The following is a 22,685-nucleotide window of genomic DNA, read 5'->3' on the forward strand; positions in this document are numbered from 1 at the left end:
ATGGAAAAAAATAAGAAACCAGTGATGAAGAGTTCTGCTCTAAATTCCACCTGACCTATAGGATACCACCCGGTTGGTCAAGAGTAGGGCAGTTACAACTTCCAACTGTGAGAAATGATGTTTTGATGAACCTGCACAATAAAGTCATATCTGAACACTGGTGTGCCCATACTGATATACAGCACATTGCATCTCTCAACTCTGTCCTTAATTAAAACGTTAAAAATGACAGTAAAGGAGAGCCCAAATGGAGAACACTCGAGGAATTGTTTGGTGATGTTCAAAGTCGCAGTGTCAAGGACAATGCTGCAAAAACTGCAGTACAGTTTTGCTTTCGTGACTACTCAGCCCAAGAAACATTTAACATTGTGGTGGTATGTCCATTGTATCATAGCAGCTGGGCATTTCTATCCACTAATGTTCAATCAGAACAACAGCTAGCAATCTGCAATGAAAGCAGAAGACACTGCTCTTCTTTCTGCATTAGACTTTTATCCACAGAAATTGATCTGGAAAATAAATTGATAAGAGTTCACAAAAATATTACAAAAAAGGGCAAAGATGGGTTAAATGAAGAACAGTACCTACTGTTCTGTGCCAGATACCGACCAGAACAATTATCACTAACACATCATTTTGAAGATCACATAGCAGCATTTAGAGCAACTGGCAAACAGATTCTCTACGGAAAGGTAATTTGGAGGCAAATGTTTTGCAAGAGCCTCAGATGTCAGAAATTAAAGTTGTTAAGGATGAATACGAGGCTGGCGTTGAGAACAATTCTGTTTTACATAAGTGGATGGCTGCTTCTGGTGTGGCACTAAATGGAGTAGCTAAACATGTTGAAATTGGAAAATGTGCTATAGATCTCAGTCACAACTGAAGGGCCTCTTATAGTAATTACAACAATCTGGGTAGCCTTCAGTCTTTTATATCTATAACAAAAGCAAACAGTGATTATATTGATACTCAACAGTACGCAATACTACATATGATGTAGTCATTTTTGCAGAACAGCAGCAGATTTTGGATTTACTACAATTTCAAATAGCTGCCAGACAAAATCATAACGAACATGACAAAATTGAAATCTAAGGGAAAGTTGGGAAGTGGTAAAAGCACTATGATCAAGTATATTACTTGAGCTTTTTAAAGCAAATTTGTGTATGAAAGCTTTTGAGTTTTTTTTCCAAATGGAAGCTGCAGCTGTGTTTCCGGAACCACTAATTTATTTTGTTCTACATATTGGAATTGACAGAAACTTTAAAGAGCTAGGCAGCAAATTGGATCAAAAGTAACAAAAGGATCTGGAAAATTACATTTTTAATATCCCTGATTAAAAGAATATATATTGCTCAGTACTAGAAAAAATAGAAAACAAAATGCATGATGCAGGCAAGTGAACCTGCACATGTTAGCTCACAATTTAGAGCAGTGGTTCTCAACTCATTTCAGTCCACAGACCACCAGGCCAACCTAAACATTTTCATGGACTACCTCCTTTTTGAGGCATGATAAAAAAAAGCAGACAATGAACATTTTGGTTAGAACACAGCATAAAACAGCCTAACGGTAGCACCTGCTCACGCTGTGTCACTTTGGACAATGTTCCTGTAGACCACCAAAAAAGTCACCATGGATCACCACTGGTCCATGGACCACCAGTTGAGAACCACAGATTTAGAGGAATGCTAAATCAGTATGCTTGGTGATTTCAAATAGCTGCCACATCATGGCCCATAACCAATGATGTCAGAGGGGCAGTACATTTTTATACCATGATGCAAACAAGTTAGTATCAAACTTGTATAAAAATGTATCTCAGAGGAAGAATCTGGCCTAGGAAGGAATAAAAAGTCCTGTTAACAATGGACTAGTTCAGTGATGTGCGTACATATATTAGTGGTATGGTAAAGTCCATGTGATACCAGTGCTTTGTCAACAATAAACCTAGCTGGGTGCCTTTGTCTCTTAACGGATCTTGTGGTCATTGGGCAATTTGCTCAAGGTTTGCCGTGCCAGCTGTCTGTGCAGGTTGGGACAGCACACAGAAAAAAAACCTCTCGCACAGCCAGACATCTAACCACACTTCTGTTGCTCAACTTCCTCTGTTTATATAGCACAGGCCTAGAATAGGGCAGGGCCTCTCTGATTACATCCCAAATTATCCCAGCCATAAGTTCCAGCAAAAGATTTTCTTTAAAAATCTTTAATATATTTCTTCACAGTACCCAAACCACCAATTACTCACTGCTAAAAACCCCCCAGAAATAGAGCTTATTCTAGGTGTCCATTTCTTTTGATTCTGGCTTGGGCTGTGACTAGTCATAGGGTTTCCCATTATTTAAAGTTTTTTACATCAGCCAGTGTGACATCAGCCAGTTGCTCAGATGTAGCCTTTTCAAGAGCGCAAGCATTTGAGAGGATTATATTTGACCCTTGGTTAAATCATCAATGAATAAAAAATATCAAACTGATAAAACAGAGAACAGGTGTGTTTTAGATTACTTCAAATTTTAAAAGTTTCAGAATCAATCACAGAATCATAAAATACTAGGATTGGAAGTGACCTAGAGAGGTCATCGAGTCCAGTCCCCTGCCCTCATGGCAGGACCAAGTACTAACTAAACCATCCCTGATAGACATTTATCTAACCTACTCTTAAATATCGCCAGAGATGGGGATTCCACAACCTCCCTGGGCAATTTATTCCAGTGTTTGACCACCCTGACAGTTAGGAACTTTTTCCTAATGTCCAACCTAAACCTCGCTTGCTGCAGTTTAAGCCCATTGCTTCTTGTTCTATCCTCAGAGGCCAAGATGAACAAGTTTTCTCCCTCCTCCTCATGACCCCCTTTTAGATACCTGAAAACTGCTATCGTGTTCTCCCCCCCCCCAATCTTCTCTTTTCTAAACTAAACAAACCCAATTCTTTCAGCCTTCCTTCATAGGTCATGTTCTCTAGACTTTAATAATTCTTGTTGCTTTTCTCTGGACCCTCTCCAATTTCTCCATATCTTTCTTGAAAAGCGGTGCCCAGAACTGGACACAATACTCCAACTGAGGCCTAACCAGGGCAGAGTAGAGCAGAAGAATGACTTCTCGTGTCTTGCTCACAACACACCTGATAACGCATCCCAGAATCATGTTTGCTTTTTTTGCAACAGCATCACACTGATTCATATTTAGCTTGTGGTCAGCTATAACCCCTAGATCCCTTTCTGCCGTACTCCTTCCTAGAAAGTTGCTTCCCATTCTGTAAGTGTGAAACTGATTGTTCCTTCCTAAGTGGAGCACTTTGCATTTGTCTTTATTAAACTTCATCCTGTTTACTTCAGACCATTTCTCCAATTTGTCCAGATCATTTTGAATTATGACCTTATCCTCCAAAGCAGTCGCAACCCCTCCTAGCTTGGTATCATCTGCAAACTTAATAAGCCTACTTTCTATGCCAGTATCTAAATTGTTGATGAAGATATTAAACAGAGCCGGTCCCAAAACAGACCCCTGTGGAACCCCATTTGTTATGCCTTTCCAGCAGGATTGTGAACCATTAATAACTACTCTCTGAGTACGGTTATCCAGCCAGTTATGCACCCACCTTATAGTAGTCCCATCTAAGTTGTATTTGCCTAGTTTATTGATAATATCATGCGAGACCGTATCAAATGCCTTACTAAAGTCTAGGTATACCACATCCACTGCTTCTCTGTTATCCACAAGACTCATTATCCTATCAAAGAAAGCTATCAGATTGGTTTGACATGATTTATTGTTTACAAATCCATGCTGGCTGTTCCCTATCACCTTACCACCTTCCAAGTGTTTGCAGAAGATTTCCTTAATTATTTGCTCCATTATCTTCCCTGGCACAGAAGTTAAACTAACTGGTCTGTAGTTTCCTGGGTTGTTCTTGTTTCCCTTTTTTTAGATGGGCACTATATTTGCCTTTTTCCAGTCTTCTTGAATCTCTCCTGTCTCCCATGATTTTCCAAAGATGATAGCTAGAGGCTCAGATACCTCCTCTATCAGCTCCTTGAGTATTCCAGATGCATTTCATCAGGCCCTGGTGACTTGCAGGCATCTAACTTTTTTACGTGATTTTTAACTTGTTCTTTTTTTCTTTTATCTTCTAAACCTACTCCCTTCCCACTAGCATTCACTATGTTAGGCATTCCTTCAGACTTCTCAGTGAAGACTGAAACATAGAGGTCATTAAGCATCTCTGCCATTTCCAAGTTTCCTGTTACTGTTTCACCCTCCTCGCTGAGCAGTGGGTGTACCCTGTCCTTGATCTTCCTCTTGCTTCTAATGTATTTATAAAAAGTCTTCTTGTTTCCCTTTATTCCTGTAGCTAGTCTGAGCTCATTTTGTGCCTTTGCCACTTTAGAAACAAGTTATCCTGTGGCATCTTAAAGACTAACAAAAATGTATAGTATCAAAGTTAAGTTAACTTCTATTTGGGAGCAGTAGAGAATCTGGCTTTTGAATCAGTTCTGAGTTCTTCCTCATAATTCCCACCTTCCTCACGGCTGTATCATGGTGACTAATTAACCAGTTCACAAGACAGTGCTTACAACATGCCAAATGCCAAATTATTACAATTACTGTCATTCAAATTAGTATTAAAATTTCCCCCCATCATCCTATGTATTTTGGATTATTTTCCCTGGGGTTTAGTAGAATGCACTTTTCCAGACTGATACATTTTTGGCTGAGTAAAATGAGGCTCTACATTCAATCAATCAAAAGACATTTCTCTGTCCATATGTCACATTATAACTTTTGAAAACTACTCTGATTCGGTCTTCTGAGAGGCTCCATCAATTGTTTAAAGAAGGGCAGACCAACCAATAAGTTATTTAAAGAAGCACAGACACACTTTTATAATTCCTTCTGCCCTGTAGGTATCATTCTATTGAGTAACACTGAGTTTCTATTTAAAAATACTCCATAGGACAGCACCATTTTAAGTCTCTTGGGCTATGTCATTTCTTAAAGTCCTTAGCAATGGGATTTTTTCCCTTTAGCACAAGATTTTAACAATTCTAAATGCATCCTTTGGATGATGCTTTTGATGAGACCTTTTACAATGAGAATTTCCAGCTGGCTTGAACAGAAACAGACAATATAAACTTGCAACTGCTGTGTCCTCAGAATTTATTTTTATAGACAGAAATTGCCCTCTCATCCAAATCTGATCCTGTGCTCTAAATAGCTAAAGAAACAGCAAGAAGCATAAATACACACATACAAAAATTAAGATCTAGAAGCAAATGAGTCGTTCTTTAAAGAATCTTTTTGCAAAAAAGCAGCCAATAAAAATAAAGTTGCAATGATATTATATGCAGGGAGGGTTTAGTAAATGTTTTGACTTGTGAACTCTTTATGTTGGCTTTTTGACAATCATTTTACAATCAATACTAGCAGCAGTACTTACATTTCTCCCTTTTAGTGTGACAGTCTCAGAATATATGTGCTCACACACAATAAGCTTGCATAACCATGGCTATTTTTCTTTATGACCTGTGGCTACATCTCTTCCCAGAAATATCTTTTAAGTGATCCATTAAGAACATAAACTACATTTTGTTTTTTCATCTCAGGGTCCAGTTCTTTCTATTTTTCAGGTTCTGGAAATCTGGAACCATTGACATTCTGGGACTTAGGCTCTCAAGGAGTAAGTGACCTATACCTTAGGCAGCAATGGGGTTGTCAGGGAAACATAAGCAACAGTCTTCCCTCAGAATGGTGGGTGACTAGAGAAGATCTAATGTGGGTCTCCTGACTTGAAGGGGATGGAACCTACTGTTGTTGTCTCTGGGGAAATGGTCCTTGAGGGGTGTTGGAAAGCCTGGAAACAGCTTTTGTGGGACAATAAAAGGATGAGGGAGGGCTTAAGAAGAGACAATGTTTTGGGCTTGAAAAGTAGAAATTATGAAAGTCATTGCTTTTCACATGTTTAACAAAGGTTGGGGAAGAGCCCAATAGTGCGGGAGTCTGCACCTGTGCACCAATGAGTGAAGTTAGTTTATTTAAATCATGTATTATTTGTAAACGCAGCATGGTGTGATGATGAGGTGTGATGTTTAGATTCTCTATACACACGTTATTTCACTGGACTTGTTACACCAGAACCAAAGAAGTCTTGGGGGCTAGCTAAACTATAGAATCACCAACAGGAAACGAAGGCAGGCACAGTGAGGGGGAAAACCGAGGGAGACATGGTACCTTATGATTGAAGATATAAGCTACATAAGCGGAGTGTTCTGAGTGACATCTACTGCCTGGGGTTTTTTATTTATACATTTTTAATTTGCGGTTTGCTATGAATATTTTAAATGCAAAGCACTTGGAGATCTCAGCAAATTAATACATTTTTCTTTAGGCTTTTCAGAATCTGTAAATTCTACAGTATAGTCAGCACAGCTGTAATCACCATAAACCAAATTACCTTTGGCTTAAGAAAATCACAAACTCTGTAGATACAGATAGTGGCATTTGTTCAAGGAATTTTGAAACTTGGGAGATAGACATGTTATGTGTAAGCTCTTCATTCTTTGTGAACTCCACCGTTAGCCCTTGTATTCCATTACAACAAGCTCTTCAGATCTGTTTAGTGGAGTTTATAATTAACATGATTCAAAACAGCTCCTGCTAAAGGAACTTTGAACCTTAACAGGCTCCATCAGGTTTGCCTGAGAACACCTTCAGAGGAACAACATGAGAATCAAGTTAATAAAATCTGCCGTTGCTGTGTGTCGTGTGTAGAATATAGAGGAGCCCCAGTGCTTCTATCCCACTGGTTTTAGCAGAAGCAAAGGGCAGCCCTGCTTCATTGAAATACTCCTCTAGTCTTTTTGCTAATCATATAACTATAGTCTTGTTTGTTTTCCAAAAACATATTTTCAAGAAACATTCTCAACACTAAAGAAATTCAGTACTTTAACACAGTTTTAGGACCTGAAATATAAATTAAACAAAAACCAAAAAACTAAAACAACCAAACCTCACGAGAATGCCACAGTTTAAAAAGAAACACTAAACATTTTGAAAGTCAGAAAATTCCAAGTTTAAGTTCCACAAATATTCCTTATTGCAGCCTTGTATTCCCATTTAGTATCTATCTAGAAGCTCTTTCTAAATTTTAAATATTACCAAAGCTTTTCCCTTGAAGTGCCTAAAATTAGATTCCTATACCCTTATTTAGGGTCCTAAATAAACGGTCCGATTTTCAGAAGTGCTGAGAACCCAGCAGCAACCACAGAAGGCAACAGGTCATTAAGTAACTAGCTTTGGTTTGATCTCTAACAAATTGTAGCATTTTACACTATTAAATATCCGTGCCATAAATATATGGCTATTCATACATATTGTATTTAATACTGGTCATTGTTTTTATTTTCATGAAAGTTCGTGTGTAGTACCCATAGCCTTGCAACTGTTCCAGACTAAGATCTACCAGCTAATATCAGTTTAATATACAATAAAGCCACTACCGAGGAAGTCATTTGTTCTGGCAGGGGGTGGAACTCCATTGTCCATCTCTAAATACTATGTTTCTCTATATGCAGTAATAATTGAATTACTGAGCTCAGTTGGTACAGAACTGACTCCCTGTGAGCTATGAATGCTGGAAACTATTGATGGCTAGAGGTGAAAGGTTCTATGCTGTTTTTACAATAACCTTTGCTTTCTCTGATTTCTGGCATCATGCTGACTACCGAGGTATAACTAGCCTGGAGGGATTATCTACTGATGAAGAATAAGAGATTCAACAGAAGTGGGTAACACACAATTAAAACATGCACTGAGCAACTCACCCTCTTTCTGTATCCACAGACGAGCACCTCAGACTACTCCAAACAGGTACAAAGTTTTTGGCAGACCCCTCCCCCTTTTATAAAAGCTATAATTTCTGCCCCACCCCCTTCCTTCGTGCTGTTGTAAAGTTATGCTGTTGGTGGCAGGGTCCCCTGCAGCTCCCAGATGCTGGGAAGCAGGGGTCCTCTGGAGCTCCTACTAGTCACAGGTATCAGTCTGCGGGAAGGCATTGGACCTCTCAGCCACCTTGGGTCATGGTGGGGACCCCAGGACCTCTCAGCCATGTGGGTGGCAGGAGGAACCACCTGAGGCTGCTCAGCTGCCAACCTGTGGGGCCCCTGGACCGCTCAGCTGATTAGGTGTGGGACCCTTCTCCCTCCCCATTTATCATGGATATGTTAGTGAAAGTTACAGACAAGACACAGGCTGTCATGAATTTTTGGTTATTGCTTGTAACCAGCCCATGACTTTTACTTAAAATATCCATGACAAAGTCTTAGTCTTACTCATGGGGCTTCCCCTTACATTCAGCTTTATGCTGTTCAGTGCAGCGAGGATTGAAACAGCAGCAAAGTCTGGGCAGCTATGCATTTGCCAGTAATTACTGAATGTGGTGCGAGCAAGCACTTAAGCATTTGTGCCCATCATTTGACATGGTAATAAATACTTGCAGTTGGAGGGATTTCCAGCCCTACTTGGTGTGGGTGGGCAGGGATAATTCAGAATTCACTTAAAGATCAAATTAAGCTGTCAAACCTATTATCCTCTGTGCCAAGCTCTTTGAAACGTCACTGGCAGCAACTCTCACTACAGCTCTTTTAATATTTCCCTTCCTACAGCTGGCTTCTGGGCTGCCTTCACTTCCGCATCTCAAGTGAATGGATTGCCAGTTAATTCGAGGCAGATTACATGTTTGTAGTAGCTAATATGGAGCTCCTTGCACCTTTGATCTACAGACTTTTGTTCTTTACCCTGCGCTTGCCTTAGGATCAAGTAGCTGGAGGCACAAAAACCAGTGAACTCATCCCCTCTGATTGTGGAATCTCCACAGTGTGACTCATCGGAAAAGAGCAGCGTTGAGATCTGGCATAGAATATTCCTGAGACAGTTTCCAGGTGTTACTACTAAATGTCAGAGATGCCACTGTGGAGTATTCTAGGAAGCACAGTGCTGTTGTGGAAATGCAGGGAGAGGAGGACACGTTATGGTATGGTAGGAGGTAGATAGATCTGGTGGGATGTTTTGATGTAGAGTAAGTTTTGATGGAGAGTTGTGTGTATTCTGAAATAATCATCCAAGCTCTGAGATGTATATATGAAAAGAACTGAACCTACAGGCCTTTTAAAATTGATTGGCCCTCATTTAACTTTTAATTCCCCACCTCATGTGATCTAGAAATACTAATGTATTCTACAGGTTGAACCTCCCAAATCTTGGACTCTCTGGTCCGGCAACATCCATGACCGAACCAAGGAACCCCGGCATCGGTGGGGCCAGGCGGCAGCTGGGGAATCTCCGCCCCATTCAGGGCAACTCTGGCATTGGTGGGGCCAGGCAGTGCTCAGGGAGCCCTGATGGCAGTGGTGCTGGCCTGTGATTCCTGGGAAATCCCCGGTGGAAGTGGGGCTAGGCCATGGGAGTCCCCAGAAGCAGCAAAGCTGTCCTGGCAGCCCCTGCGGGGGAACCCCAGGAAATCCCCAATGGCAATGGGACCGGGGTGGCCAGGCAGCACTAGCAGGGGATCCCTCAAGGAGAGGAGCCAACAGGAGGGGAGCATTGACCTCTCTTGGTGTGGCAAACTCCCAGTTCCAGGACCACTCAGGTCCCTAGGGTGCCAGGCCAGGGAGGTCCAACCTGTATTAGAGGGACAAGGTGGGCAAGTATATTTTATTGGATCAAATTCTGTAGGGGAAAGAAACAAGTTTTTGAGCTTACATAGCTCTCTTCTTCAGGCATGGGAAACATACTCAGAGTGTCTGGAGCAAATTGTATTCCACATGGAATTAACACATTTCAAGGGACTACTTAAGGTGGAGTGGCCAATTAACAGCCCTCCAGTCATGGAAGTGATCAGCAGAAAGAAGCAGGAAAACAGAAGGGGAAGAGGATTTAGTGGGTTATAGGTTGTTGTACACAGCCAAAAATCTAGTCCATTATTTTATTAATTTAAGCTTGCAGGCTGCTCTTTTGAAAGTGTTGTTCAGGTTTCTTTTGAGGGGGAGGATCACTGCATATTTGACTTCTTTGTGAAAAAGTGCTCCCCCACAGGATGACAAGAAGTTTTTGGTCTCTTCTTTTTCCGTGGGAATTCCTTCAAGAACTTGCTCATTGCCTCATATCACCCTATTGTTGTTATTGGGGCATTTAGTGCACTGGAGGAGTTACACCATGCATGGATCTTAAAATGGTGTTTTGTGTTGCAGAGGAATTAGTCAACTTAGCCGTGAAGATTTGTCTACAGGTTTTGCACCTCTTGTTCTGGTATGATCAGGTGCAGTGTTGGGCTGGTATGTCCTTATCTGTGAGGAGCTTGCTTCTGATGACAAGCTGGGAGAGAAATGGGAGATCTAAATGTCAGAAGAGATGTTTCAGGAAACATTTCTTTCTGTATGGCATCTCCATCAAGTTTGGGTTGTAATTGTTTAATGATACCCTTGTGGGTTCCAGTGTGGGGTGATAGATAACAAATAGGTGTGTGTGGTCAGAGGGAGGAGTGTTTATTTCTGTTTTGAAGTGGGTTTTCTAGAGGTAGCTGGGTGGCCAGTTGCATATTGCAGTCTACTTCTCCAGTGCAATATCTCAAGTGTGTTAGGATGTATATTCTGGGCTTTTCCTTGAAGCATTTTATGGGGAAACCAAGTGCCTGGATGTAACTAACAGATTTCTTGGTGTGTAGGTGTGGTTAACTATAGGTCTTGTGGATATAGTTGTCTGGATTCCAGGTAGCTTGTGTGTAATGCCAACAGACTTCAGTCATCTGCAGGTAAGATCGAATCTGAGACCTCTGACAATTAGCATATGAGCCTTTACTGCCATGTGGCGCTTAGTCAAGCCTGTAGCAGACTCATTGCTCTCTAGCCGGGCTAGGTGCTGCTAGAGGGGGTCAAAGTGCCAAACTAAGCAGACATAGGTTACATGTCCAGAGGATGAAATGATGATCAATGCACTGCAGGTGTATCACTGCTTTTGTGGGGCACTGAAGAGGCTGGCATATCGCCAGGGTTTGGACAAAGCAGTTAGTGTTGAAGATAACATTGTTATGGGCAAGGATGAAGTGGATGAGTTCGGCAATGTGTTTGGAATAGACAACTGAGTGTGGTCCATTGTTTTGTAAACATTTGAGACCGGCAGGAGGCAGTGATGCCATCAGTGTGAGAAATGCTGACGTATAGGGAGGTGTCATTGGTAGCAATGATGGTGTTCTGAGGGAGGCTATTAATTGTAGAGTTTGTGGAAGAAGTCGATTGTGCCCTGGAGGAAGCTGGCCATTTGTGTGAAGAGTAGTTTGAGGATGGTTTCTAAAAGTCCCAATATTCTGTCTGTAAATGACAAGACCAGGGATGACGGGTGTCCCTGGGTTCGTTTGTGTATTTTGGGAAGTATGCAGATGGCCTCTGGGGAGGTTTCATGACAGATAATGTAGAATTCTGTAGAATTTCTCTTGGCCTTCAAACTACACCCTCTACTTCCAAGCTCATCACCAGAAACAAGCTCCTCACAACCAATTTATGCCAACTCAAAGCAGTGTGAGACCCTGCCTGAACAGATGCATATCGCTCCACAGCTACGAGGTCAACATCTTCCATGGCACATCTTTCAAGATGCACGTGTCTTACAGTTGCGTGTCGCACCATGTGGTGCACCACACATTCAGTGCACTAATACCCCAACAGCAATGTGGGTAAAACCAGACAATTACTACCTTCTCAAAAGGAACTCACACAGAAACCGGGGGGCCAACAGAATTGCTAAGCCTCTGGGCAAGGGGGGAGGAGACTGGCTCCATACTTCTGCAAAGGGGGCCCTCATGCAGAAGGTGCAGGGTTGGGGGCAGCTGGCTCTAAGCACTGCCTGGACCATGCTATGCCCTCCCAGCCAGCCTGTAGTACTGCCTGGAGCATGCCACCCCAACCCCTGAGAGCCATTTAAAGGGCCCGGGGTTCTGGCTGCTGCTACCATCACAGTAGCAACAGTGGTGGTGGCCGGAAGCCATGGCCCTTTTGAATTGTTGTGCCGCAGAGCTGTTGTCCCTTTTGCCCCCTTCCCACTCCATCAGCAGGCCTGCACGGAAACATAGTAAGACACAAAATCATGTTACCTAGGGGTCAATACTTTTAACAAAAGTGATCACTCATCTGACCATGGGCAGTGAGTGAAAAACTGGCTTGAGAATGCTAGCCTCCAGCCCTGCCCCTTCAATGCCCACCTGAGCTCAGTCCCTCTCCCCCCGTCCCCTTTGTGGCTGCTGACCTCTGCCCCCAATCCCTCCATTTTGGCCACTGGCTCCTGAGTGCAGCCCCAGCCTTCCCAGCCCTGGAGAGCAAGGTTGCAGGGCAATTTGGCCCCAGCCTCCCCGGGTCGAGAGCATGGGTAAGCTGGGAGTCCAGCCATGGACAGAGAGCTCTCTAGAAGCAGGAGGAGAACTGGGGGAGGAGTGTGAGCAGGCCACACTTGGCTGTGCCTCTAATACCCACCACCCATGGATCTGATCTCTGAGCCCTCATCCTCAAAATAAGCTTGCACACCAATTTCAAAAGACTAGCCTGCGATGAGTTTAATTTTTTTTGCTGGATACTAAAAATCACAGACTGAAGACAGACACTGGAATTATGGTTTCTTGCATCACTCTGTGACCTGCTAACAACCTCACCCTCTACTTCCATGACTGGAAAGGTGTTAACAGGGCACTTCATCTTGAATGGCCCCCTGACATGTATTTTAGCTACTTATGCTAAACAAATCTGTTCCACCTTGTTTCTCTAATATCTGGGACTTCTGCTACATCTACACTACGCAGCTTTTAGCCACAAGGCTGTGTCAATACAGCCCCGTTGCTAAAAGTCAATGTATGGGAATGGTTTTTGTCAGTACTTCTGCCAACAAAACACTTCTGGCCCCACGAGCAGCTTTAGCTTTGTTGGCAGGAGAATGTTCACGTTTGCATTTGCCACGGCAACACTTTTGTTTTTGATGGTGGTGGTGGGAGTGGGAGAGGGTTAAGCACCATGAATGACAAAAGTTGTGTTGATCAACTGCAAGTGTAGCCAAAGCCTAAAACACAGCCACAACATACAGCAGACAATATATCCTATTATTTGTTAGCTGATGAACATATACTTGGTTGGTGCTGCATAGAGGTCCTTCATGATCCAAGGACCTTACACATCTATCTGGGGATGTAAAAAAATAAAATGCTCATACAGGAAAGGTTATGTTTTTGTGGGTTCAAAATAGTAACAAGCTGTGTGTTCTTTCCTCAGATTTCTCACAGGACAAAAATAATTTTTACAGGTGGCGAACACTTAGAGTTTTGATCCACTGAGGTACTGCAGAATTTGATTGTGAAAAAGGACTTGAGGATTTGCTCCATTATAAACATGCATATACATGCACAAATATTTATCCGTGAGAATCAAATATTTAGAAGGATGTTTATTCCAGGAAAATAGCGTAGTGCAAACTCTTCTATATAAATTCTAAACTGAAAGATCAGCAGCTGCTTCAGCACTTGTAATTAATGTTTATAAAGGGCGTTGACGTCAGAAAGTGCTATATGAGTGCTCAGTTTTCTATCTGCCGTTTTGCAAGAGGATTGCTGTGTCATGTCATCAGCCACTTGACATCTACTGTACTGTTAACTAGAATCAAGATTACCTACAATTACTACTGATTGTAGACATACAAATTGACAGATGTTAGGCACCCAGAAATAACTTTTCCTTCTTGAAAGGCTAAGCTCATGAGTTTTCAAATATATAATGAGAATCATTCAGTACTATTACTTTGTACCAATAGTGAGCTATTTTCTGCTCTTCACAAACATTTAAATGTATTTGTGATGGGGTGTACCAACCCCGCACTGGCCCGGGAGGGGTTAACCAGGCCTGCTTGGCCGAGAGGGCCCCTCCTCCACTGCCCTGCTGGGCATGCTCCAAATGCAGGCCTAGTATAAAAGCCAGGGGAACAGCTCAGTCAGGGCTGACAAAGGAAGGGGAAGGAGCTCCTGCCTGAACCCAGCTTCTGCTCCCATACTTGGCCTCCCACCCCATGACAGTATTCAACAACAGAGATGCCAATGCTCCAATGGGAATGAAAAGTAACCCCAGAAGTACTATGTATAATCCTTATCAAAATAGTGAGTAAGTCATGCAGAATTAGAAAATGCCAAAATCCTTATTTGATTTCTGGCTCCCAAAACTGTATGACAAGCAAAGAAGAAGAAAAAAAAAAAAAAGACTGAATTGACTTACTGAACTCTCTCTCAATCACAGCTATAACAAGAATAAAATGAGAAAACAGAACAACATTTTATTTTTCCATAATGGTAACCAAGCCTGCCTTTACTACTCAGGTTGAGTTATGTTATCTATTACAGCTTGAACAACAGTTTCTTTCCCTTCATTATTTCCTTTTTTCATAGTAATGAGTGCACTGCTCTCCTTGCCTCAGCATTTCAGTTATTATGAACACAAAATACAACTGCATCTTCTAGCGATAATGACAATACTGAGCATTTTTTTAATGGCTAAACAGCCATAAAAACATTTTTAATGTAAAAATTGTAGGGATCAATTTTCAGACCTACTTTCTCATTTGGTCACCATAAATAACACTGTCTGCTAGTTCCTGCAAGTGCAAATGAGAACATCTGCACCTATGGCCTGATTTGTAGGTGCTATTAGATAACATTTCCTCATCTATTATTTTGTCATGCAAATAACTTGGCAATGCAAAATTTTGGATGCAATTATTTAAAGGCACAATGTTGCACTGAAAGTGCAAAGTTTTAGTACGTCCAGTCTGTAATGAGGATATGGCATGACAGAAGCTGATAACATGTTTTTGTGTTCTTAGATCCTATAAAACTATGCCTACAAATCCTAGACATCACAATCAAAACTTTGTAGTACAAGAAAGATGGTGTTTTCAGCCCAGTTGGTAATCCATACCTTTCAGAGTTGCCTTCTTAAGTACCTTCATGGCATAAAGCTGTCCAGCATCAGATCCTTTGATCTTCCTCACCAGAAATACCTATGAAAATAAGACATCTACTATGTAATCATGTACTGTGCTTTGAGGGGATAGCATTTGCTGAATTTGTGGGAATAATGGATACTGAGATGGTAAGAATTATAAAGAAAAAAAATAATAGCTGAAAGTGTTTAGTTTTTCTTCACACGTGGTTTAGTTGTTCCTTGTAAGTTTTGTTTTGTCCCCTATTGCCCTCTCATGAAGATGACATGTTTAATAATACTAGCTGTTCTTTACACATCCAGTTAAAGCTGATCGAACAGTAATTGTGTTTGCAGACATATGTTTGATTTCTGAACAGCTATTCAGATGAATGTCTGGGGAATGGCTGTTCTTTACATAACTTGCTGCATTTGTGAGAAAACAAGATATTTTCTATTTGTGCCCAGAAACATTTAGTCCATTTAAAAAGGTTTAGCCATGTGACTCAGGGAGAAGAAACCATTCTAAGGGATTCATTATTCAGGATTGACAATCTAAGTATGTAGTTGGAGTACATAACTCAATTATCCAGAAATTGACACAGGTGTGTGCATCATTATTGTAAAATTTCATACAAATAAAATTGTAAAGATACAAGTCTGTTTATGAAAACTTCATGAACAGAGAAAAAAATCACAGTAAGCTCGTCTAGTTAAACCCCAGGAGTTTCAGAGTTGATAGTCACCTTTACATGTCAGCATGGGCTCTAACTCCTAATAAAGTGGACGTTATTAGATATAATGGTTCATAAGAGGCTCCATGCTTACAGTAGCACAGCATATTATACCAGTAAGGATATAGAATGGTTTCAAGTACTAGACAGAACCCCTCCCCCTCCACTATACTATATAACCTTGCAAAGCCAAATAATATCCTTACGGCTGTAATAAGAAAAATCATCAGCTTAAGTTATTAGTCATTTGTCAGCTGTTCTATGTAGCATGGGAGATTGCAGTTGGTCTACATTCCCTTCCAAAACAAATGAGTCAAGGAACGTTGTGTGCTGTTTTAGAGGACATCAAAATAGCCATCAAACTGAAAGCGAAATGGAACAAAAATGCATTGTATTGCAAAATGATGTATTTTATTATTCTTACAAGGTACAGTGGTATTCAAACAAAATTGTCAAAATTCCTTCAGTCTGTGTGGTTGCCTGTAGATACATAAGTCCTTATTTAAGCATCTAAATAAGGTTTCTAGAGGCATGGAGCACCAGCAGCACTGCCAAGTAACCATTTGTCATGGCTACTAGTTGGAACCCACACACTATAAAGTTAAACAAGGATCACAGACATTATGTGGAGGAAAACATAGATAAGAACAGCACAAGCAACTCTTGTAGGGTCTTCAGTGTGCCACTGGCAGATCAGGTGCCAGCTTCTGCTAAAGCCCCAGGCTCCATTGGACATTGACAAAAGCATAGCTAGAAACCAGTCTGGCTTTTCCTGTGGGCTCTAGTTAAAATAGATATTCATATTATAAGAATGTGTGTAGTATGCAGACTTTATGGAATGCTAAATGCATTAATATTGTCATCTCATGGTATACAGTCACACTGAACGTATGCATTGTAAACCTCTGTCATTGTATAATTCACACAGGAAAAGTTTCACTAATTAAGGTAAGGTTTTTCCTACACACAAAATGGTCCATTGAATGATTACACACTGTAGAAAATTACCTTTCCGTAGGAACCTTGCCCTAATACTTTCAGCAACTCAAATTGTGAAGGATCTGCCTTTTCAAAACCTTCCTTTACATGATGACTGATGTCTATTTCCTTCACTATACCTTCTTCCTGCGTAGGAAAAAAACAACAACAAAAAACACAGCTGTTACTGTGAGTGAAAACCACAATATTTATTTAAATCCCACCACACTTGTTTCTACAATTAAATCCCTACTATTAGAATCTTTGGAGAATACTCTATGCCAAATATGAAGTGTTTCTATCCCAGGACTTATTTGCAGTACAACATATTGAGTCCGAATGTAAGAAGTCAGCATCTCACTGCTTCTGCTTATGACATTTCATCATGTGAATGGATAAAAACAGAACCTGTAAATTGATACATTGAGTTAAAAATCCGAAGCGACTGGGCTCAGGATGCCTGCTTGTCACAGACCTTATTATTTATTTCAGTAACCTATGTACAGGTGCTACAGTACCACTAGTGCAGTCCTGTCCAATTACACCCCAATCTGTCCAAAGACATCATTTACAAGCATTTAAAGATTTGTAGCTTTATCATCTTTAAGGGTAGACTCAGACTATAGATGGGCGACAGAGAAAAGACTTTGCTCATAGTGCTTCTGCACATCCAGCTGAACGAATAAAGAAAGGTTACTACTAGCAACCTTGTAGATAGAAACATTTACAAATCCCACATGCTACAGGGCAGCAGAAGGATGACGACATTTCCCTGCTCTTCCCTTGCTCTCCCCTCCCTGGAATAAGCTCCATTGTCTCGTGTTTTCTAGGATCCTTTGGAATATTTGCATTGTCAACACATTGTCAGGCATCAAACGCCGAACAGGGCTCCTGAGGCTTCAAACATCTGTGCTTAAAGTTAAGCACTAGCCTAAATGTTTGAGTATTGCAAGAGTGGGAGCCTGAGTTAGCCAATGCTAACTCACGCTGGTTAACAATAAAGATTTGTCATTGTGTCTACTGAAGGGACACTGCACAGAACCATTCACCAGACCTGCGTGAGCTGCTCAAGATCATTGCTGTAAGACATGGTATCAAGTAGATGCACTTGTCTCTGATTAACACAGCATATTCCTTTTTTACTTAGTGAGAACCCCAAAAGCATGTCCTCCATTCCCCACCCATATGAGTCAGTTTATTGATATCACTATAAAACAAAACAAGTCTCTTCCAACACAGCCATTCTATAGTCCAGTACATAGCATTTACTCAGAGGCTACATTAGCATATACTAGCTGGCTGCCTCATCTGTGTGTAATCTATATATTGTAGTTTCCTTCCCAATGGTTGTATTTTCTCACCACATGGAATGAAGAAATAAAAATTAAAACATAAATGTATCAAAATAACTACTAGATTAAAAAAGAAAAAACGAATTAATCAGAAGAATTTATTATTTCATGAATTTTGGGGGGAGAGGGAGGTAGATTATGCAAAACCTAACATCATTCTATTGTTTTGCTAATGTATGATTCATATAGAAATGGGCTAAAACCAAACCTATATGCTCATACTCCTGAACTCTGGGTATATAGGAGAAATTGGACTCAAATATAAATGGATCTTGTTTTTGTTTTGGCAAAGCACAAGTCTAAAACCACAAAGCTAAAACTAACCCTAGTTTTATATACATCAAAATGAAATTCCTCACACTTGTCACTATCATTCTCTGACTCCAAAACATTTTGGATGAAATCTGGGCTGCATTCAAGTGAGGGACAAAACTCCCACTGTCTACGGGACTAGGATTTCACAAACTGTTTCCTATACATTCAAGTTGCTTTAGCAAATTAAAATTATATAATAGTTTTCTATCTGTGTATTCATATTGATAAGTAGTGTCACACGCCTATAACCTGAAGCATATTCCACATTATGGTTTTGAACTTAACATACCCTCTGAGTTAACGTCACATAGTTATAGCAATATAGTGAAATTGCTGAGGTGTTGCTAATTTGATATTTTGAAAGAATATTAGAAACATCTATTATTTCCTGGGAATATTATAAAATGATTAGTTCTTGCAATAAAGCAGCAATGTAATTAGCTACAAAGAGACTTAATTAACACTACAAAAACATTGTTAAAAAGGATACACGCAAGAACTAAAATTAGACCTACCAATTTTTAATGAAAGGGTCTCAGATTTTTTGAGAATTGGAAATATTCATATATATGTGTATACATGTCTATATATATGTATATGTGTATATATGGCTTATTTGACTTGCACAGTGCAGTGTTAAATACCTCAAGCAATAGGTTTATACCACTATCCATGGAAGATTATTCTGCTTTGATCTGGCTTCATTTCAAATGCTCAAAGGCATGTCAAGTGACTTCAAGTCTGCTTACTCTGTTCCTGGAAGCAAGCGTGATGTTCTCTGAAGCACTAGAGAGGCAGGATGCTTGTGAATTTCCATAAGCAGTCTCCTGACTAGAGGATCAGGGATGCACAATGGGAGAACTGTGCTGCTGTAGGTTTTGTTGCATAAACATGGGCTTAATCCTCCTCCCATGGAAGTGAAAGGCAAGGATCACAGATTCTGTGAGTCTGTGAACTGGGGCAGAGTCTCTCTGGCCATCAACAAGTTTGGGCTCAAAATTAAGCAAAGGTTTCCAACCACCTGAGGAGCGAAGTTCTGGAACACCCTTCCAAGGGGAGTAATGGGTAGAGCCTTCCACAGAGAGACATGTGTAGCTGTGAATGTGGAAATCTGCGGTTAGACATTGCAATCCTCTCATACACAGGGCTGTACTCCCAATAGACACTGAAACCAATGGAGAGGAGAGTGGTCGCATTGCACCCGGGAGGGCGGGAGTGGCTAAGAGGGAGAGGGAGGAAGAAGTTCTGTGGCCTGCGATGTCGAGGATGTCAGAGTAGATCATAAAGTCTACGAGTATTATTTAGACTTTAAGCATCAGAGGGGTAGGCGTGTTAGTCTGGATTTGCAAAAGCGACAAGGAGTCCCGTATCACCTTATAGACTAACAGATGTACAGGAGCATAAGCTTTCGTGGGCAAAGACCCACTTCGTCAGATGCATGACATGCATGCATCTGTCAAAGTGGGTCTTTGCCCACGAAAGCTTATGCTCCTATACATCTGTTAGTATATAAGGTGCTACAGGACTCCTTGTCACTTAGACTTTAAGGGTCCCAAAGCAGGAACCATTTTGTAGTCTACATTTGTACAACACCTAACGCAGCAGGGTCATAGTCCGTGATTAGGGCCTGTAAGTGCTATGGTATTACAAATAAATTAGCTAAGTGTATAATGCTGGTGTATAAAGTTGCCTAAAATCAACATGGTATAAAATTCTGGTGGGTAATCAATCCAGCTAGCAAATCTCTAAGTCCTATCTACACAATGTCATAGGGCCGATTCCTGCAATGTGTTGGCTACTGTCAGCTCTAACTGAAATCAGTAGGAGATGGGGGCATGGGTGTTTAGGACCTCACAGAATAGAGTTCCATAAACATTTGCTTTGGCAGCATAGTTCTTATGTAAGGGGAGATAAAGGCTCTCAGTAGATGGTTCAACTGGGGTACTCATGCCTAGGACAAGAATCATAGTGTTACTTGTCTTCAGGATGGACCGGACATTAGCAGCTCCAAGATTAGCTTGTGGGTATGAAAACTGGAATGGCAGACGAAGCAACAGTGTTAGAAATACTGTCAGCTGAGCCCCACTGAGTATTCAAATGCAATTTAAAATAAAAGTAGTCACAGAAATAAGAACACTAATTACAAGAGAGATTATATCACTAAAAATTTGTTTACAGCCACCAGCCCTGGCTCTCAGTGTTCTGTGCTGTTATTTAGCTCTAATTTACTCCTAAACCATGGTCTACACTAGGGAGTTATTTTGAAATAACCCTCCTTATTTTGAAATAATAAGTGGAGCATCCACACTACCATGCCCGTTATTTCAAAATAATGGGCTGGTTATTTCAAAATCTGTACTCCTGCTTTCCTTGAAGAACAAGCTTATTTTGAAATAGTTATTTGGAGAATTATTATTTCAAATTTAGTTATTTCAAAATAATTTCCTAGTGTAGACATGCCGTAAATGTCTTCGAAGAGCCCAGTACACAGTGGAAGTGTTGGTAAACCTGCTAAACAATAGTGACCTCCTATGGTCCAGCAAATTCTCTTTTTTTGTACTAGTCAGGTCCTGAGGGTGCCAGACTAGAGAGGTTCAGCCTGTACTGATTTTACGCAGAAGAGGTTAACTCCAACTCATTAACCAGGAATGAGGATGAGAGAACAAATTTAAAAACAAAAACTAAAAACAAACCCCACTCTGACACATGGCCAGAAAGGCCATCTTGTAGAATAAATGATCCACATTCAACCTCTAGAGTTATAATAGTAGATATTGGTGGGTTTGTGTGTTTACACATATATTGTTGGAGATTTACAATGTCATCAAACTGTTCCTGTCTATGCTGTGTTCTGTTAAGACCTTTTGATCTCTCAATTAACATTTAAATGAACTGTAAATATTAATAATATTACTATATTGATTTCTCTTTGAAGTATATAGCAGACCACATAAAAATTATAGAAAATAGGTGATTGCCTTATGTTAATCCTTGCAGTTAATAACAGGAAATGCTTAGGAAATAGACCTACTTTAAAGTCTCAGTGATTACCTATTGTTTGTCTAAGGACTTGATTCCATCAAGAGAAGGCCTGGGGTCTTTTGAGTCCTGATCCTTTTTAATCTCAAATCTGCTTATGCTTTACTGGAGGAAGCATTGAGCTCTAAGATTGTGATCTCCATTTAATTTTGATTACCCTGGTATGGAACATGGGATAGAATCTACAGACTAATTCGAAGAACTCTTTGTCACTCCGCAACTCACCATCTCTACTATGAAACTGATCTCAGAACTGCACTCATGTATGTATGTAAACTGATCTTTTAACTAATACTCATATATTTTTAAGAAGATTAGTCATAAAAGTTGGCTGTAAACATGTATTTGGGTAAGATTTAAAATATTCATTCACCTGTGAGATATTGCATCCATACTGTCGGGTCAGGCTATGGCTTCTACTATAACAAGAGTAGATGGTACTACCTGCAGCTCATCAAACCCACTGCCCTATGGAAAGCCTGGGAGCGCACCACCCTGACAGGAAAGCCCCACTGCTTCATGGGTGAATTTGAGAGAATGCAAGGCAGAAAATCTAGAGTGAAGCCCCAAAGGTGGCCGTGTACTAACATTTTAGTATCTTCCTGGTAACTCCTGCAGTGGCTTGGGCACCAAGTGCAGTCGGAGTGATTGTGCAATCAGGCCTGAGCCTTCTGGTGGGCCAGGGTGGGTTGTGTCCATTACCAGCCCTCAAGAATTGCCCCTACCAACCATCGACCTGCCCTCTCTCCCCCATGACACCCCATCCCCCGAAGACACAGCTTTGGGGTCACCATGGGGAGGTCTTGTGTGGCATAATGGCAGCAGTCGGGCCCCCAGCACACCCCATGGTGCAGGAGCTGAGGGGAAGATGAGTACAGTGGAACAAGTGCACTTGCCCAGTGTGCTCTGCTTTCCCAGCTGCTCCAGCATTTCCTAAAAACACCACACTCTTCTGGGACCACAGCCTACTCACTAAAGCAGTGTCACTCTGACCCCGTCATCCGAGTTCCAACACTGCAAGGGACAGGGCCCGGGATCAGCTGTGCGGTGCTGCCCCTTTGAAACACTGCCACTGCATTTGCATGGAGCTTGGAGTCAGCTGAGGAGTTCCCAGCTGATCCTGAGTTCCAGGGAAATGCTGCACAGAGTCCCCGGTCAGCTGAGGAGTCCCCCTCTGACTCTGGGTTCTGGGGAAATGCCATGTGGAGCCCTGGCTCCATGTGGCATTTCAAAGTGGTAGCACAGCATGGAGCCTGGGTCAAAGTTGCTTT

General features: G+C 41.2%; 1 protein-coding gene across 2 annotated transcripts in view; it reads right to left on the minus strand.

Moving 5' to 3' along the window:
• RPS6KA2 (ribosomal protein S6 kinase A2) overlaps positions 1–22,685 on the minus strand; it is a 337,677-nt gene that overhangs the window by 123,360 nt on the left and 191,632 nt on the right. For both annotated transcript variants that reach the window (XM_075924624.1, XM_006134512.4), the window contains 2 exons: positions 16,739–16,855; positions 14,994–15,075 (listed from right to left, as the gene is read on the minus strand). In XM_075924624.1, the coding sequence (XP_075780739.1) occupies positions 14,994–15,075; positions 16,739–16,855 (199 nt within the window). The remainder of the gene's footprint in view (positions 1–14,993; positions 15,076–16,738; positions 16,856–22,685) is intronic.

This window comes from Pelodiscus sinensis, chromosome 3 (genome assembly GCF_049634645.1).
Source record: "Pelodiscus sinensis isolate JC-2024 chromosome 3, ASM4963464v1, whole genome shotgun sequence".
Taxonomy (NCBI): Eukaryota; Metazoa; Chordata; order Testudines; family Trionychidae; genus Pelodiscus; species Pelodiscus sinensis.